At 38.7% G+C, this 20974-nt stretch overlaps 1 protein-coding gene across 4 annotated transcripts in view; it reads left to right on the top strand.

The window, feature by feature from the left end:
• ptprma (protein tyrosine phosphatase receptor type Ma) overlaps positions 1 to 20974 on the top strand; it is a 337914-nt gene that overhangs the window by 190831 nt on the left and 126109 nt on the right. For all 4 annotated transcript variants that reach the window (XM_055228666.1, XM_055228668.1, XM_055228667.1 and 1 more), the window contains exon 12: positions 15017 to 15290. In XM_055228666.1, the coding sequence (XP_055084641.1) occupies positions 15017 to 15290 (274 nt within the window). The remainder of the gene's footprint in view (positions 1 to 15016; positions 15291 to 20974) is intronic.

The following is a 20974-nucleotide window of genomic DNA, read 5'->3' as shown; positions in this document are numbered from 1 at the left end:
GGTGCATAAAACTAAAACTCTGATCCCCATGTTTAGTCCTGACTCTGGGCACCAGCAGGAGGCCGATCCCTGAAGTCCTCAGAGTGTGAGATGGTTCATATGGCACTAACATGTCGGAGATGTACTTTGGACCTGGGCCATGGAGAGACTTGCTCAAAATGACACTAAAATTGTTCAGGAAAGCTCACATTTTGTCCTGTGACTTTTTAGGTTTCGATACTTTTGACAACCCTAATCAGAAGTTGCTGTGTCCAATGAAAAATAGTGTCTGGGATGTGAGGACTAAGGATGGGTAAACCAATGAGTAAACAAATGAATAATGTTGTTTATCCTGGTTAAAAGGGTAGATAATAGTTGTTTGTGGGGTACGTTTGTTATATTGGGATAATCATAATTGTATCATCAGAATGTTCCGAAAAAAGCTGCTTGTGTATAATCTTTTCTAGATCGTCACTGTTGTCACTTGTAGTAAAGTTTCTGTTGTACTGCTTTAAACAAGGAACAAAAAAATGGGAAAAAATGAAAATATGAAGGTCAGTAGTATTTTTAAACTGTCGGCAATTGCAATAAATGGTCACATTGGTCACATTTTTTTCCACCTTCAAGGCACTCAAAACACTTTACATCAAGGAACCACTCACCCATTCACATGAGGTGTGTTAAGTGTCTTGCCCAAGGACACAACAGTATTCATGAGTGGCAGCTGGAATCACACCTCCAACATTTGGATCAGTGGACGGTTACACTACCAACTGAGCTACTATCGCCCAATTATTATTATTATTATTATTCATTATTGTGATGTTATTGTTAAGCCCAATTAGTTTCACCATGACAACCGTGGCACAAACTTACAAAAGGCCTTGAGACATGGCTGAAGAATGGGTCAAATGCAGAGTACTTGTATAGATATAGTGTACTTAGAATGAAGGATAGTCTAGTGTGGTCTCCAAAAGATACAAATAACAAATGTTAAACCATCAGTCATACATGGGGCTGTCGATTTCACAGTTCTGTTCCCCAAATATCAAAATTGAAGAACATGATGTTTTGTTTATTTATTTTTTTCAATGTGCCTTTATTGTTCATAGGTTTCACAAATAATGTTTTAGCAATTTGCTTCTCCAAACCTGTGCAGGAAAATACACCATCTACTTTTCTTTCTAGAATTTCTTCCAGCACATAAAAGAAATTTGCTAATAAACACGACCTGGGTTTTGGGAAACGGTCCCAAAGTGCCAAACTTGGGAACATTGTGATGGCAGTCAAGCATGAATTTAGATTTCTTATAACTCAATTAAATTAGTCATTTGTCTGTTTTGCAAAAGTTGTTTTCACTTTCCCAGAGTAGCAGTAGCTGTAGTTGCAGCTCATTTTCCAAATCGGTTTATAAAATAGTTTGGAAAGTGTTTTTGAGTCTAGGATTTGCTGTTGGGGAGATGTTTTGCTTCACTGGGCAGAGGAGCAGTTTTGATAGGCCAATCTCTTCCGCTGATTGAGTTTGGGAGGTAATAGAAGCCAGGCGTTTGGTGGTCCACAGCAGATGTTTAGCTGTAATACAGGAAGGAGATGGAGAGATAGACACAACGTGGAAAGTGCACAGATGAGTAATGTCCCTTTCACACCAGTGTAACAGTCTCCAGGCAGAGTACGGCACGGTACGCCAAACTGTTTCAACTGTTGTCTCACATTTTCAACTTGACAAGATTACGGTTGTCAAAAGCAAATCGGTAACTAATTGATGCTTAAACTATCAACAAAAAATCTAAAGCGAAAAAATCACGTGAACAAAAAATGTGTCCTTCTCTGGAAAGTTGGTGTTGAGCTTTAATGAACTAGAATAAGACATGGTCATTTGAAGAGTTTGTTTGTTCAATTGTTTTATTGTAATAGTATCTACAGTTACTCAATATTAACTGATACGGAGAACCTCAACCTGATTCATGGGTCGATACCCATCGGTGGTAATATTCTATACCAGTATCGGTATTGGTGCATCCCTAATTGTAATCCAGTGTTAACAGCTTTATGTTTCAAAAGTAAGGAGGTTTTCCAAATGTATCAAATGTATATTTTCTTACATGCAATCAATGTTGAGTAATTAGTTGGTTTGTTACATAATTACAGATAGACATGAGTTGTGCTGTCAGGCAGAGAGAAGCAGCTTGTAACAGCATTGTGTTGCACCTTTCCATTGTTGGTACCATGTCATTTGGACCAGGACCAGCTTAAACAACACGTCGTTTGCCTCTATTTCAATGTCTTGAATAAAACATAAAATTGCATATTTGATTAATTTATGAAATAATAAATATAATGTAATCCCAAGATATTGTAACTAAGTTACTTCCTTGGGACAGTAACTTAGTGGTGGAATATATTACATTTTTAACAAGTAACTAGTAATGAGTAACTAATTACTTTTTCAAAGTAACTTCCACAACACTGCATGTAATACAGGACACAAAAAAGTTAGATTTTTAAGGTTTTCTGTTTACAATTTGCCCCTGTTTGCCCTCTTCCTTTACTCCCTCTTCAATGTGCTATCACATTACAATCAGCATGCATCCTGCTAATCAAACTACTGCACATTGCATCAGGTTTGTGAAGTTGTAGCATTGTTTTATATCATGCTTGTGTATATTTATGGAAAATTGTCACATGAGAGCATGGCTGGTGTGGACTTAAGGGCTGAGCATTGGACAGAATCGCACTGTTAACCATAAAGAGGGTTAGAATATGGCAGAGAGAGATCGCTAAATTCAAACATGCATAGATGACACATACAACTTCTTCAGGCAAGTTTTTTGTTTTTTTTTTTTGATGAGGGAACATTATAACATGGCAGAAAGCTAAAAAAACAAAACTATTTTTATATAATACCCCCTTGAACTTGTGCAGATTTGTCAACACACACTGACAGTCAGGCGTTTGTCATAATTGCATAATAAGCATTTCTGTTGGCACAGGTGAACCTAATCATACCTCTAGTATATTTCCCATTTGCCTTGAACTCATAAAAATCAATGAGTTGTGTCTTATTTATCCACACATATTAACAGCGCAATGCTCTCATCAAAGAAAGTTATAGTGCTTATTTTAGGAGTGTAGAAAATGATTTTAGAGATTTGAGGGCTACGCTCGAGTTGAAATAATCTGATGCTAACGGCTAAACATCACTCACTTATTTAACATGCGGTTTCAAGGCCCGATCCGGCATATTTTAAATCACTTTGCGTACACGTATGCTAGCTAGCTCAAGGCACAGGGTACAGCAGTGAAGATCCGGTGGCGGAGACGATAAGGGAAAGCATTCCGAATCATTTTTTCCAGCACGCGTAAACATTTATTTTGATGTTACGGAGCGCGGGGGAGGGCTCTGGCTCGGACACGGAACCCATTGCGGAACATTTAGGGTAACGCGACATGACTGATCGACACTCGGCTAATCCTCTTAAAAAAAACAGTGTCCCCTCTGGTTAAAACTGTTCCCGCCGCACGCAAGATTACAAGCCAAATCCGAGTCGGGAACGTTACAGCGATTAGCAATTACACAAATATATGGAGAAAAAAAAGCAGAGGATGCCCTAGTGTTGAGCGATATGGTTTGCCAATGTGGATCTGCGAGCGTTGAGTGTAAGTTGAATGGACACGGGTTAGAATTGGGACAAAGATTTCTTTTTTTCCTTTCCGAAATACACAAACTCACCAAAGAGAGAGGACATTTGAATGTTGTTTTGGAAAATGGAGATAATTCGGAATAAATGATGTTGAATAATACCGTGGGCAGTGACTTTCACAAAGACGCTAATCCCATTTGACGAAACTATAGTTAAGTTTTTAAAGGACAATAGAGGTTGAAGCTTGATTTGGTCACTTGCGATGTACACTGTTGTTGTGTTCTTAAGAAAGACACTTTAACCATCTTATCTCAGTGTCCATGTACACAGGCGAGTGGGATCTTTATGTAAAGTGTCCATGTAGAACAAAGAGCAAAGTTAGAACATAAAAAGTGAGGCATAATTAATAAAAAATACTTGCAGTTGACTTTTTGTTCAGCTTCTGAGTTGGGTTGTACTCATTTACTCCGTTATATATACTTGAGTAACGTTTGAACAGCATACTTTTAATTCCACTTGAGTAATATTTTCTTGAAGTAACAGTACTCTTGAGCATGAGTCTACAAGTGACAAAAGCTTTGGGTGTTTCTCTGTTGGCCAAAATGCCCTTTGATGCACTGTTCGAAGCGTGCGTCGAAGGGCAGTTACGTAACTTCCGACGCGACAAGAGCTGTCCCATTTCAATGCGCCCGACGAATGCGCCCCACAAATGTACCTTGCGTTTCTAGCGTTTCCACGGAGATCGCCCGTCCCATCATGCATCGCACCTACGCAAAAAAGAGAAGAAAATGGAGTCCGCTGCACAATACACGTTGTACAACAACAAATGTTCGTACTGGTTTACCTCACCTACAACAGCGCGACATGAAACTGTTACATCTGAATAAAGATAAGTACAGGCCGTGTGTTCGATGATTAAAAAGCAGGGGAGTTACATTGAATAAAGGAACGTGCAGTTATTCCAAAACAACAAGAGGAAGAATACATTATTATCATTAGAAATTATTATTGCAATAATAAGAATAATGTAAGAATGTTCGGTTCTGGTGTAAGCGTCAAAGAGAACCAAGAGACTGAGACATAAAGTCAGAAGAGTTTAATCAGTTCCACACAGGTGAACTAAACAATGAAGCAACGAACTCTGAGGAAACGATAGAAGAGAGTCCTGAGATGAGTGCCTGTTGACAGCTTTTATAGGGTCCCCTGTGTGTGTGTGTGTGTGTGGGGGGGGGGGGGGGGGGTGTGTTGAGAGAGACAATATGAAATGATCTGAACTTTTTCGTTTCTTGTGCCGCTCCTTCAGCTATGATTGTTTTTGTCATTTTTGTGTCCATCCTTTTGAACATTTGAACATACCAGATTTGTCCTTCCAATTACATAAACTTTACATTATAAATCACCTGTTACGCCCCATGTTACTTTTTTACTGTAATTTATTTGACTACTTTGCACTTCTACTTGAGTAATATTATTTTTAAGTAACATTACTATTACTTAAGTACAATTTGTGTCTTCTCTACATATAGATACATATATTTTCAGATTGCAGTGAGTGTTAAGTCATTTTATGCAGTATCCAGGCCTGAATAACGTGTGATCTTTGAGTTTGGAATGACATCTGATATAATACTATGTCAAATTATATAAATCAGTCCTTACAAACTGAAAGACTATTATAAACAAATGTATAAAGGCCACAGAAGTTGAAGACGACCTAATGTACCTTACACTGCGGCCAGTCTGAGTATAAAATATAACAGCTTCTAATTTAAATGCTTTACGACCGTATGGACATTTTGGTTAAATTTAAACCGGTGGAGGACAGGGGATGCTTGGTCAGGAGAAGCGTTCGCCACACCTGCCCTTAAATCACACACGGAGAGACGAGGGGAAGAGGGAGAAAGATGGAGGAGAGGGAGGGAGCGAGGGAGGGGTGAAAGAGAGGTGTAAGGACAGGGCGAAGGGAGAGAAGGAGAATTAGAGGGAGAAAGGGAGAGAAGGGGGGGGGGTGAGCGGTAGAAAGGGGTTGAGGGAGAAGGGGGGAAATGGAGAGAACAGAGTAACAGGAGAGGAGAAGTAGAGGGTGAGGAAAAACAAGACTGTTTGGTGGTTGGTGAGAGAAAGAAGGAGACAGGAAGTGGTTGAGGGAGAGAGGAGGAGAGAGGGGGAGATGGAGAGCAAGGGGAGAATGGGAGGAAAGGAGAAGTAGAGGGAGAAACTGAGAGAAAGTAAGAGAGGGGGAGTGTTAGAAAGGGATTGAGGGAGGGGGAGAAAAAGGAGGGGAGAGAAAGTGGGTGAGGGAGAGAGGGAGGAGATGGAGAGCAAGGTGAGGGAGACTAATGGGAGGGAAGGAGAAGTAGAGGGAGAAAGTTAGAGAAATGGAGAAAAGAGAGGTTGGGCAAAAGTGGGGAGAGCTGTAGAAAGAGCTGATGTAGAGGGGGAGAGAAGAAGAAAGGGGTTGGGCGGGAGAAATCAACCTCTAACTCTCCACTTTAGCACGCAGACCTTCTCATCTCAGAAAAGAGAAACCAGAATCCATAGTAAGGCTCTACTAACAAAAGCCAGTTTCGTTTTAGAATAAGAACTGTTTTGGTCCAGAGAATGTGTTTATGTAAGAATTTTCACAGCAACATCTTTTTTCAAATGCAAGCGCAAATGAGCGTCACGATACTAACATTTCAAACTCGATTTCGATACTAAGGTGTAGACTCAATGTTACAATCGATTAAAATACCACAGTGATTAAAAAAAAATATACAGCAGATACAGCTCAAGATCATTCTAAATCCATCTAGTTTTTGATACTTTTGACAACCCTAGTGTAAACTGTTGTTGTGTCTTTAGGCAACACACCACCCATCTTGTTGGGGAATGTGGTGTGTGTGAGATTGGTGTTGGTCGCACAAAATCTGGAAGTGACTGAGCATCTGAAAAGCACTATATAAGACTAATGCATCATTATTTTATTTTATTTTTTAAATACCTTGGAAACGTGCATTCTTGTGGCTTGCCACTTCTCCACTGACCTGTCACACCTGCCTGTCTCCATTGTCATACTGTGGAACATTCTAGTCTAAACAAAAACAGTTACATCAAGACAAGAGAGTTACGCAGTGCACCTATGAAGAATAAAAAAATAAATAAAAATAGAAATATAGCCTAAATTTTATTTTATTGGACCATGTTAAAAACAGCTCTCTACATTACAGTAAAGCTAATAACTAGCATGCTAACTTGCACTTCCTGATTAGCAAGTAGCCGTCATATTTTGACCTCAAGAGCAACTTATACTATATCCTAAACTACAAATTGTGTTGAAATATATGGGAGAAACAGAAGTTCATATAGAATTCCCAGTGTTTTTCTATGGCCTGGGCTGGTGTCCAGATGTGTCAGAATTCCTCCTCCGTTTGAAGGGAAGCGAACACAACATAATGTGTCCTGCTCCGAAGCTAATTCACATGACAACCTTCAACAACAAAAAAATCATAATAATCTGGCCATTTTCTAATCACAGGCTTTGAGATACCAGTCAGAATCCCATTTTATGCCTTGTCGAACTTTCACATTTTAAAATACCAGGGATGATTTCTGCTCCTTGAATATTTCATAAGCATTCATATTAGATATCTTATAACTAAAGGCGTGCAGTGAGTTTTATAGTCTGTATCATTTAAACACATGAGAGAATGGCCTTATTAAAGTTCGCTAGAAATACAACACAAGGGGACTGTGAATATTTTAACATTTTGCACATTAAAGGGTCTGTACCTGACTTATATTTCTCCTAGTTCAGGAAAAAGTAATTTGACTATACATTTTAAAAGGCATCTCACGCATTTTGAAACCCAGCAAAACAAGTATGGATGCTGACAAACTGTATTAATCATATTTGAATCCATTTTTAGAAATGCATTGCCTATATTTTAATTTTTATATTCTTTTTTTTGTAATAGTTCTGGTTCTGGTTGGTTAATGGGCAAACTCTGAATGGATATCACGTTGATAAAGGGCAAAAGAGTGCATGATATTAAAGTTTTGCCAAGCGACTTTTTAATGTGTTCAAAGTCAGACTTAAAATGATTTGTGTTGGTACTTTTGATACTGAGTTGTGTTGGGTTTTAAGGGGCGATACTTGTGTAGATGTTTAGATCTGCCTCGGTGGTCAGCTGGAGTGAGGTGGGTGGCACTGCTACGAGCTGGTTGATAAATCAGGACAAGCTGTTGGTGTTTTCGACGTTCCTCAAGAGTTTTCCATTCAAGATGTTGGAGCGCAGATGTTGCACTGCTCTTAGGATCATAGTCAGAAGTTGCAAAAAGTTAAGGGTGGATTAGAGCCAAAATTATAATCGCCTTTATACGCAAAGGTAAAATGATGTATAACAGTGGAGCTTCAACTCATTTTAATAAAAACGTATTCATTTTGGTGTGCGTGAGGGTTGGGCACCAAAATACTGCTCCAAGGTCCAGATCCAGATTTGATCCATTCCAAAATACTAAATTAAATCTGTCAACTGGACAAATCGCCTTGAAAACTCTGAACCATAAACAATGTAATGTGGTCTACTCAATTCAGTGTAGAAAAGAGTGCAGTGAGCATTACATTGGAGAAACTAAACAGCCACTCCATAAGAGAATGTACCAACACCGCCGTGAGAGCTCCTCTGTACCCCAGTCTGCTGTACATCAGACCCAAAACAAACAGGAACAAAGAGAACAGTAGGGGGCTATTACAGGCTGAATAGGGTCGTTAAGGCTGAAACTGGAGACAATAGCTGTTTACAGTTTCAGTGTAGTTACCTCCTCCCTTCAAATAGATATAAAGCAGTGTCCACCAGCGATCTGACCAGAACTGAAGATGAGCAGGGAAACGTCTTCACTCCTACGCCGTTTGTCCAGTTGACAGATTTAATTTTGTCTTTTGGTATATATTCGGTGCCAGCTTCTTTCGGATCCTTGGCTTTAAATCTGTGTCAACGAGCCAATAAATACACCTAACATAGTTTTAATATAACATCAACAGATTTCACTTAACATTGGCCGTTGATTTACATTTTTAAAAAGTACAGGCCCTGAAAAAAAGAACAGTTCAGATATTGGATTGAAACACAGGTGTCGGTGTTAAGGTACTGGTATCGAAAAAAATCAAATGGTCTCCAGCTCTCCATGCCATAGTATTACTTTATATCGGGTCGAAATAAAAAAATAAAAAAAAGACCAGAAAAAAGACGCAACTAAATGGGGCTGGCAGTTCATTCTGAAATGCAACAAAAATAAGACAAATGTATTATTTTATTCATGGTTGAAAATCCCTGCTGTGGTAAATATTTGCAGATAAGGACACTTTCCGAGTGGCTCATACCACGGAGCCTTGTTTCCGTGGAGCCTCGTTGCCGTGGGCGTCGAGTATTATGCCTGAGGAAAAGAACCAGGTCCCGTTCAAACATGGCCGCCATTAACTCCCAGGATCCTCCACTGCATCAACACTTCATAAGAGTGACCCAGGAGGGGCATCCTGTGCTTTCAGTTCAGTCAAAGGAAAGAGATGCAGAATAACAACTAGCACGATTTCTGTTTTTAAATATTTTCTTTTCATTTGTATTTGAACACATTCAGGAGTGTATTGTGGTTAAGCATTTGGCCATAAACCAGAGGGAAGCCAGTTCAAATCCCACCCATGTGTGTGCTGTCATACTTCACTCTGCTCACACTAGTTGGAGTAATATACTGTATCTGGTAACTGTAAGGGCATCTAACTTAACAAAAATACAAACTAATTTAACTTTTGGATCTATAAAGTAAGACTAAAAAAATTGTTTCATATAAAAGGCAAAATAAAAAAGAGGGAAATTCAATCTATCTGTTCCTTATATATGTGATATTCACCACCAAAATAGATGATAAACAATAATATTGCAACTAATTTATGCCACTGACACATTAACCCTAAAACAGGAGCAGAATTCTACACTTGAGGAGTTAGTTTGTATCTTTAACAACCCAGAAGTTATTCATTCAACTCAGATTTACCCACAGAACCGAAAAAACATACATATTGACGCCCAAAAATTATCCCTCTATCAAAGTCCATATATTAATTATTGTGATTTTTCGTCATTTTGAAACCCATGGATAGCCTTACCAATAGTAAGTAATAGAATTAAGACTTGATGACCTAAAATAGTTCTGATTCTTGCATGTACGACACACAAAAAAAAAAAAAAAAAACAAAAAAAAAAACAATATCAAATTAGTTCCAAATTGACTTTACTGCACGTCTCTTTATTTTGCCATTAGACTTTGCATGCGTGCGTACCTGGCTGCTCACTCTGCATTACTGCTACTACTACTTAAACGTCATCACCTCGCCCGCCGCTCTGCCCTTTGACCCTTGTTCTCAATAGGGCACAGTAATTGAACTCCCTCGCTCTCTTCTCTCTTCTCTCTTTCTAAATGGAATAGAGCTAAGAGGAATTGGACCCACCCATATGAGATCCAAAGGGGGTATTTCTAACGACAGGTCAATGGGCCGATGATAAACTATGGACTAGAGTGCACGTGCTCTGGGCACAGGAGGGTACTTGATCACAGAGGGGCCACCGCAGGGAGCCATTGGTCATCTACAGCCTTTTTGTATGACACAATAACAACTTAAGAGCAGATGTTTCCGTGACAACCATCATTTTTCTGTTTTATTTATTTTATGACATAGCGAAGAGGGAATTGGATGGATTGGTATTTATTTTTTGTATTGATACTTTGCACCTGATGTTGTCAACATTCCGTGAGGTTGTGATGCTAACTGGAGGCCCTGCTCTGTCTGAAGCTCTGTGACTGACTTTAATCTGAGCTTTATTTTAACACAATTTGACCATGAACCACAAGCTGATTTTGTGCTCTTAAAATGAGTCCCTCTCAAATAGCATTAGAGTAGCACGCTAGCTAGCATTACTTATCAGTTTTTTTAGTTAGTCACTCTCATTTTTTTATTGACAGTCAAACTCCTAACATGAACGCTCGTATCCATCACAGGCTCCTGAAAATGTGTTGTTCAAGTCAATTTTGATTTTATTATTATTATTATTATTATTATTATTATTATTATTATTATTATTATTATTATTATTATATTTTACATTTTTATATATTTAATTGTTTTTTTTTACTTTTTTTTTTTTTTTTTTTTTCAGACTTAAAACTTTTTTGTCAGTGTGTGCATGGCGTCACCATAGCAACTGCTGAACATCCTCCCATAGACATACATGAAGAAACCCCCCACTGCAAAGTATCAGTTGTTGGGATTTAGTTTAAGATTATAGTGATAACGTGAGGGGATAGCGGTGCAGTGGGTTAAGCGACCACCGACCACAGGGTAGCCGGGCCAAACCTCAAAAGGAAAACAAAAAAGGTAGTTAAGCTTTCTCATACTGGTTGTAGTAGTGGTTTGTATTGTGGGGAAATAGTGCCGCAGTATGTTAAGCCCACCAAATGGAGTGTTTTTTTAAATTTTGTTATACTCCAGGTTCCATTTTGTGTTTGATCCTGCAGCCCTCTGGTCAGAAGGCGATTGCTTACTACCGTGCCATACAGCCCCATTATGCAAGAATACAAATCTCCATATCGTCTGAACCTGCATGTGACCCACTAGTTCAGAAACGTGGCCGTGGACGACTATTTATCACCAGAGAAAGGTTGTCGTATTTAACCTTTGCAATGATTTAGTTTCTCACCCATTCGCCTCACAGATGACACCGCCTCATTTATTTAGATGATTACTCACCTGCAGAGCGCATTGTCTACTGCAGAAAGCTAAAATCCAGAGCCATATAGGCAAATGTGCTTCATTTTTTATTACTGAAAATGAACCAATGCTGTCAACTCCCAATACGCATAATTGCAGTAGATTTTCACTGACACGTTCATTCTCACTCATTGTACTGTTATGGCTTTCTTTACCTTAAATCTACATAACAATCCAACATAAAACATGGATTGCAAAGTCTTCTGTTCTTTTACCAACAAGTTTAAGACGTACAGTTTTTATGACCAATTTTGCAGAAAAAAACTATTTGTTTATGACATTTTCCATATATAGCTGAAATTCATATAGCTTCTGAGAAATTCAAAATAAGACAGCAGTAGCTCAGTTGGGCGAGTGTTTGTCCACTGATTCGAAGGTTGGAAATTTGAATCCTGTCGTTGTGTCCTTGGGCAAGACACTGGTGTATGGATGTGTGTGAATGTGTGTGTGGTTCCTTGATGTAAATAGCTTTGAGTGACTTGAAGGTGGAAAAGGGCTATATAAAAATGTGACCATTTACCAGTAGTAATACAATTAAACATATTATATTGGAAAGTCGTAATCAATAACAATCAACACACATGTTTATTTTGTGAATTTTATCGAACATTCTGATTAGTGTGGAAATGTTTAAGGAAATCACTCATGTCTTTTGGTTATACCCAAACATTTTATCGTTTTGAATGATATACGCTCAATAACACTGAAGATACTGGGATATGCTTTTTCGAAAACGTGTTGTGTATCTAAGGAACGTCTCTGCTATAGTGTTTAAGAAATATATACTTACTAGCAGGCTGCAAGAAGCCCAATACTAAAAAAGATGTAAACAAGAAATCCGTACATCTAAGGAATGGATGCAATTTGTGAATAAGATGTTTGAAACGGAAATGGTGAGTCACAGATTGAGCACTCGGCGCGAACAACATCAAGAGAAATGGACTAAATGGACGACTTACATGTCAACAACTAACAACAACTCCTTAATTATCTGCAAGGTCAGATCAGATTGTACTGTGATAAATACATCCCTTGTGTAAAAACATCTGAAAAAACTATGTAAAGTATTTTATTTATATATATAAAAAATTGATTATTGACATTTTTTACCCATTTTTAAAAAAAAGGAGTTTTAAAAAATTTTTTTTATAATGTGCTATTTTCTTCGTGGTTGCGGGACATGGACTTTGTTTAATGCTTCATGGGTAAAAAAAGACCAAAAGAGTTCTGATCAATGCTAGACTTAATAGAACTTTGTTATAGGGTTATGGGTAATATTTTTAATTGCCATAGCTTGTCCCAAAGCTGCACTAGTTAAAAATCACTGTAATGGGTTTTTGCGCCTATATGATCTACAAAATGTCCACAATAAAAGTAAATACTAAATACTAAGAAGTTACTTGTATTCAATCATAGTCTTTTCTTCATCCATTTCCATTATTGTTCATCTGAAAACCCGTATAAGAGGTTTTCATGTTTTTCTAGTTAGTACTTAGTTTTGTGGGATAGTACTTGTGGTAAATATGTATCATAGTTTTACATCAATTAAGTAGCAGTTTGTGGGCAAAAAGTTGAGAAAAAAGTACAAAGATACAGTAGCGCTGAGTTTTAAAACGGAATACCTCTATCTATGTCATCAACACTAAATATTCCATCCAAAATGCAGGGTAGGTATTTTTCTGGCATCTAAACCTTCATTTAATAAGATAAAGATGTTGACATATTTTAATTAGTTTACTCATCACACAAGCTTTGGCCCTTGCTACAGTTGCTAGGTAATAGTATGGCAGTACCTCTGCGTATGTCACATCTGCCAACCATGAAGTAAAGTTATAAACTTCACCAAAATAAATAACAAAAACCTAGATGCGTTTTACCGTCCATACCTCCATCTCCCCCCTCCGTCCTCCCCCCAGCAGTCCCGAGGCAGAGCTCAGCCCACACTGAGCAGCCTGTGTCCCCTCACAGAGCCGGCCTTGTGTGCCCGGTTGGTTTAAATGCAACGCACACGCACCTGGTAGACCCAATGAGACCCACGCTGACAAAGACCCTGTTTACGGGCCACCACGCAGAATAACAGGCCAGATCACAGGGTATGGGGTTTCACTCAGACCATGCAAATGACAGCGGACAGCCAGCAAAGCTTCACTGTTTAATCAATGAGATGAATGGATGGATGAAGGGACGGGGCAAGCTGTTGTGGTGAATGCATGAATTTGAAACGTTGTTGTATAACACGGGTTGTATAAGATTAAACTAAACCAAAACGTAGTGCATGTCTTAAGAAAAATAATAGAGGCTCTGAAACCTTCTTGTCCCAGAGGCGATGTCATTGTTTTGCCTGGAATGTTCCAAAGTAGGCCTTAAAACCTCTGTGTAGAGACCATAGAAATGTATATACAATCGCTAACTGTCTAGGCGCCATATTCCAAATAGGAAGTGAGCATGGGCCCGCCTCCGCCTCCATCAACTCTGGCTCCAATTCACTTTGTATTGAAAAACTGTCGCCTTTCTCTCAGTAATTGCTGCTGTCAGGCTCGTCATTTTGGTCTTAAAATGTTTGTATCGCCCGCACTACATGAGCCTGGTATTTTTATTTTACTATTGTGTCCATAAGAGACATTAGACAAATCAGGCGCCTTCTTTTCACAACGTTAGCAACATGTTTGATTGACAGCGTTGCTAAGTGTCTGCTCCCTTTTAAACCAACTGCGTGAAGGGGCATTACCTTCAACAGCCTCTCTTCAGATTGGCTCTTTGGTTGCTATGATACTCATGGTCGGATTTCCAAATATGAAACCCAAATTTGCCACTAAACCCGTTAGCCTCGGTGAGCTTTATCTGATTGAAGACCAATTCTATGGGTGACGTCAGACTCCCCTTAGTCCACTTCTCTTATACAGTCTATGGTTGAAACAAACGGGGAAAGATTTTTTTAGGAATCAAAATTCAATAAAATGCAAGCTAAAAAAGTACATACTGTGGATTATTACAAGCAAAACAATAAAATACCAAACATATATTATATTTCTGTTTTCTTTCAGATGTGTAACTGGTATCCCTGCAGATTACAGTCCATTGATGGTTTGTTTATTTCGAGCAGTTGGTCAGGGATCATTGTTCATACTCTTTCTTCTAATGTAGCTTTACCTACAGTACATACACAGAATTTAAGCATGAAAGACTGTATCAGATGGAGTTCAACAGTGACCACCCTTCTGGTAGCTAGTTAGCCTCCGCGATACCTTTGAACTCTTTAATATTTACATTTTTTTAAAAGCTGATGAAAAAAAATTAGAAGAAAATTTACTTCCGGAAACAGAACTAACTTCGAGGTGGGCTGGACTGTTGTGATGTTAATAAAGTTTTGTTCTGATACGATTCAGTCAAGTGATAAGACAATGCAATAAAATGTTGGATATTTTAGAAAATAGAACATTTTCTAAAAGACTTCAATGACAAACCTTTTTTTTTTTTTTTAAATTAGCCACGTTGTGTGTGATCCATTACAGCATTTATGTCAATGTTTCACAATATAATATATCTAAGTATATAGATGTATTGTTACGTCACTCACTTGTTCTCGTCTCCACAGTGCATATCAGGTGGTGGTGGAGGAAGAGCGCCCCCGTCGAGCTCGTGGCACAGCGGAGATACTGCGCTGTTACCCGGTGCCCATTCACTTCCAGAACGCCACAGCGCTCAACTCGCAGTACTACTTCACGGCCCAGTTTCCAGCAGGGGGCATCCACACGCCTCAGCCCTTCACCGTGGGGGACAACAAAACCTACAACGGGTACTGGAACGCCCCGCTCCTGCCCCAGAAGAGCTACAGCATCTACTACCAGGCCGTCAGCACCGCTAATGGGGTATGAGTTTTAATAGCAACCAAAACTAGCACTGTGAGGTATATCGCAATCAAATAGAATTGCAATTAGTAAATCCTCAAAGAGGAAGTACTACAATTGTATGGGGTATTAGCTGCTAATACATACCATATTTTGATCATCATGCTACCTTTTATTGTTTTGAAAATTTTATATTCACCAAAAACAACATATTAACATGTTTAATAAGTTTGACTGTTGAGTACCTCTCCCTTTGCTCTCCGTGCCAAGTCCCTCCCCCTTCAGAGCGCTATCACAACACAAGCAGCATGCATTCCGCTAATGAAACTACTGCACATTGTATTGGGTTTGTGAAGTTGTAGTGTATTGTATTATGATTTTGTATATTTTTGGAAAACTGCCGTGCGGGAGCTTTTGGGCTGAGGATATAGGATCGTACTGCTAACGATAAGGAAGGTTTGAATAAAGCCCAGGAGAAGCCTCATTTACATTTGAGAAAACACTGAAATCTGAACTGCTAAACTAACTCAAGAATTTCATCCTTTCCACAGTATATTTGTAGCAATCCAAACTACAGGCTTAGCAGCTTTTAGACATAATTAGACCCAATATTTTGATGTTTGTAGAGGAAAATATTTTTTGCTTAAAGAGGGGGTAAGCAAAAACATATCCGGATAGGTTTTAGATCATCCATGCATGCTTGAGTAATTTAGTGATCTCTCCTGGACCTTTTCAAACCTTCAGGCCTACCTAATAACGAGCAACTAATAAAAATATGTTAATACATTGTTTTTGGCAAATATAGCATTTTCAAAACAATAAAAGGTAACGTGGTGATCTAAAAATGTTTCGCATCAACAGTTACTACCGCATAAAAGTAAAATACCCCCTCTTTAAGTACATGGACACAAGCAGGCAGCAGACATTTGAGAAAAGTTACACAGTGCACCTATATGATATCTACTGAGAACATTCAAGTGGCACTCAACATAAAAACACCCATTACTCTTGTCTTCAATATCGTTGTCGTCAGGGATATATTTTTCTCACTGACGTCAGCCCAATGTTCCCATCTGCAGTGTTATTGGGACAAACATGCTAGCGCGTCACACCGATCCTTGGACATGTTGGATGGCGTTGACATTTGGAGTTTGACAGCTTGTCTTGTTGTGCAGTGTGCAGCGCTAATAAGTACACAATACAGTGTCGCAGTTGTGGATAATTAAATTAGCGTAGTTGAGGGAATGGCTATTCAGTGAGCATAATCTAATGAACTAGAGGCACAGCACACACTAAATTACATTTGACTTTGCATCAGATGTGAGTGGTGCTTTTCCAGCTTGTGTTTGTACAATAACACTTTCCTACCATTAGGCTTTATTTATATGCAACCTTTCAAATCGCTGTGTGGTGGAAACGACTGACCAGTTGCTTTGACGGCACAAGCGCTGAAAGTAGTTCCTCTTCATCTTTTTACCGTGTTACGACATTGTTCCCTCATCAAAAAAAAAAAAAAACATGCCTCAAAAGGTTTTTATGGCATTCACGCAACAACTTCACAGGCCTGATGTGATAGTTTCATTAGCAGGATATACGCTCATTGTGTTGTGATAGGGCTCTGAAGAGGGAGTGACTTAGCACGGAGAGCAAAGGGAGGGGAGACTCGGAGCATCAAAAACGTATTAAACATGTTATTACAATGATTTTGGTGAATATAGCACTTTCTAAACAATAAAAGGCAATGCGTTCAGTTAATACCCACAGAAGTTTAATACTTTCTTCTTAAAGTAAAAATGAATCACACAAAGACTCGTAATTCATTTTGAAAAGAAAGATATTCTCTTTTCTCAACTTGGATCAAAGCAGTGAACTGGAAATACATAGAACTCTTGATATCCACATAATAAAATATTTAAGCAACTTTTCTTATGAGGGGCCTGACAGGTTCCAAGGGGATAGTAATAAACTTCATTTTCACGCATTTAATGTGTTTTTTTTATTGCTAAATACAATGAAAAAGAGCAGGCTCACCTCTCCACAGATCTGACCTTTAATTTGACTTGTTGGTATCACCTGCTTATACTGTAGAATATTCAACGCAAGGCCATAACATCCTCATAAACGGGTGGGTAGTAGAGGCAAGTATTTACTGAATTACATTTACTTGAGTAACTTTTTAATGAAATTATACTTTTCAGGGTACTTTTCTATGGCAGGATACTTTTACTTCTTCTTGATTTATGTTGAAAATATGAAATGATTTGAACATTTGTGTTTCTTGTACCGCTCCTTCAGGTATGATTTTGTTTTTCTCGCAGATTTACATCAACTTCAAATTGTGAATCAGATGTTACGTCCAGTTACTCTTTAAGTTACTCTTACTTGAGTAGTACCTTTCCCAAATACTTCCCACTGCTTTGTACTTCTACTTGAGTAATATTATTCTGAAGTAACATTTCTCTTACTTAAGCATAATTTCTGGCTTCGTTACCCACCTCTGCTCATAATAACAAGCTTACGGAAGAAAAGTTGCATAGTGTCTCTTTAAAAATGGAAATGAGTCATTATTCATAACACTCAAAGACGATGTCAGATGAATGAAACAAAATGCAAGATATATTTTTTGGAAACCGCATCACAACGTGGTTCAAATCTCCCAAAAATAAATAAAATAAATCACTTTTAACTGGAGTAACCCTACCTGCTTTTAAAGTGACACGGCCCAACTCAATAGCAACTTGGAGAGTCTAATTCAATTCTGGACCTGAATGAAAATCACTATTGAAGGACTTCATTGGAAAACACCGGCGCGTCTCAGAACAATACGCGAGCCTGGATCCAGCCCAATTAGCAGGTTTGCACAAGAGACCGGGGCATTGCATTGTGGGAAACTTAACACAGCAAATTAGCTAGAAGAGCTTCTCCGTGGCATATAAAACAAATGAAAGAAGCCAGCTCGAGAGAGTAGGTGACGCCACATAAAAGATGGGGTATTATTTTTATATTTCGCGTTACAATAGCCTCCGCGGGTCCTTTCATTAAGCCATCACTGTCGATAGGTCAGGCATCAGGGCGTAATTAGTCTTATTATGCAGTCACTGTTGTGTTTGGGACTCTTAAACAACTTGGCACTTACAACAGGTGAATGTCATCCATACCTAAATTCGGCGAGACGTCTTTTCAAAATCAAAAAAGCAAATATACGACCGCGTAGCTTTTAACAAAAGATCCATCTGACAGCCGGAGGGACGCGACGCCGCTAATGTGCATGCTAATTTTTGCCGGGACTTTTGAGTGTTGTTTTTCTCCTATGTGGGCTCAGAGTGCAGTGGGTGGATTTGGTAATGGATAAACCGACGCTAAGGAGGCTCAAAAGGTAACCAGTGCAATAAATGAGGTTGAATATGACAAAAACATGGAATATTTGGATACCGCTAATAGCCTGGTAAATGATTTTGAAGAAATAAAATGCTCTGAATTGACTTTGACTAGTCAAATCTGAAGCTACACATGCCAGAGTGCGGAGGTGGACTACACTGTTTGACTCGTTTGAACACTTTTCTGGTATTTTGAGTTTGCATGTCCTTTAAAATGTTAAGTAGATTGTTTCCTAGTTGTCTACTTAGTCGTTTGTAGTCTGAAATAAGTACATGAACTAAGTGAGAATGGTGAGTGGTTATGCTATGACAAGTATGTAGCTTTTTGAAGAACACTGATGAGCACCTAAAAACTATATTTATGCAAGTTTTGACTCAAATTCACTTACAGAATCTTTGAACTGTTTGACGATTATTAAAGGGGCCATATTACATTATTTTTTGATCTATGTTATAATGTTGTTTCCTCATCACCAACAGACCTGGAGTTGTGTTTTGTTTCATTCACACATCAGGTTTAGCACCCAAATCCTGTAAATCTATGTTTCGTTTGTTTCTGTTCCACCTTGTGATGTCATGTAGTAATACAGCTTACACTGTGTTTTTAAACTCCATACACCTTCACTAGAATAATTTGGATGATTTCAGCCCTGAACTTGCCAATCTCTACTGAGCTAAAGGTAAAAGGTAGCTGTTATCTTGAAAACTGCCGGTTAGTGATGTCATAAGGTGGAACTGAGCATTTTGAGATTTGGCGATGTAGACAGACTAATAATAAAGGATTACACAAACATGTGTGAATGAAAAAAGCAGGTCTCAAACAATAATAAATAAATGTAGTAAAAATGTAGTTCAGTAGAAAGTACAGACACCTGCTCTTAACCTTATTGTGTCGGATTCTATCGCCGCCGATAGATTTGCGCTTGGGGCTCTTTAAATATGTTCCTGTCATTACGGTAATGTGCTCACGTTGTCCCTTGAAGATGACCAATCAGAGCGCAGGTGCCGCCGGGATTGTCCCAGTCATTAGTTATTTGATGCGTCAAAGGAAAAATAAGGATGGATATGTAAAATGGAGGCAGTTGTATGGAAAAAAAAAATCAAAAGCACATTCTGATACTTCATTTAACATGATTTTTATGGCTGAAAAAATAAAAAAAAAAGTCTATGCAAGCTATAATGGTCTATAATGTGCTCAGTCCTTAAAGGGTTAAATGTAGTGAAGTAAAAGTAAAAAGTATCCACTGTAAAATGTACTTAAGTAACGTTACAGATACCTAAAGTCTGTATTTAAGTACAGTACTTTACTATTTTGTTAAATTCCACTAATGCGCATTATAAATAAATCAATATTTTTTAATGTTTAATCAAATCTGGGTCTCATAAGAAAACAAATCCTATATTTTCAAAATCCCTTGCCAAATTCAATCAATTTTAACCGCAGACAGGCCCCTGGTCACTTGTTGCTTCCTCATCTAGAATAAGTTTAACCAGTCCCTTCCTTTTACACCACTATCTTTCTTTCTGTTTGTATGTTTGCTCTAACACAACACAACATGTCTTCTCATGTAGCCTCCTCATTACCTCCCTCCACCGCCCCTGTCCCTGCCCGCTGTCCATCGGACCGTTACGGCACCACAAACCCTTCCGCTAACAGTATTCCTGCTTGTTGTCCGAGTCCAAACCTCCATTCCATATTCAGGGCATGCCGGGAAGGGATTTCTTGTCACGGGGCGTTGCGTTCCGTAGCAGTGGCTGAGCACCTTGTCGGAGTGTAGACACGGGAGAGGAGTTGGCTGACAAATCACAGCAGCTTCACTAAACTGCGCCTGCCCTCCTCCTCTTCCTCCTCCTCCTCCTCTTGATGCTCGCGGTGTGTTTTTGGCGTCTCGTTCACTGGTCGCGCAGATGATAGGGGGATGAGTGTGGCCGGACACGCTGTTAAGGGAGATGCAGAGACAGAGAGGCGGAGGGAGGGAGATAGATAGGGATGGAGGGGTGTAAAGTAAACTATTGTAGTGCTTGTGCGGTTAAGGGATCCATCAAAGTGAAACGCAAAACAATAAAAAACATGACACTGTAGTTAGAGTTGTGAAAAAATAAATATGAGCTAGTACTAAAATTGGATCCAAAGTAGTAGTTTGATTCATTTGAGCAAGCTTCAAATCTATAAATGAGCCAGACATAATATTTTGCAGACTCATCAACCGATATAAAAAGACACAACAAAACAATAAAAAATGTAAACATTTTGTGAAATTAAAGAAAAATGTTGTGTATTGTGTATTACATTGTGCAAATATGGAGGCCGTAAGACAGTTCTTCACA

Source organism: Periophthalmus magnuspinnatus, chromosome 17 (genome assembly GCF_009829125.3).
Source record: "Periophthalmus magnuspinnatus isolate fPerMag1 chromosome 17, fPerMag1.2.pri, whole genome shotgun sequence".
In the NCBI taxonomy this organism is placed as follows: Eukaryota; Metazoa; Chordata; class Actinopteri; order Gobiiformes; family Gobiidae; genus Periophthalmus; species Periophthalmus magnuspinnatus.
The sequence above is the reverse complement of the archived record's forward strand: the minus strand, read 5'-3'. Positions and strand labels throughout refer to the sequence as shown.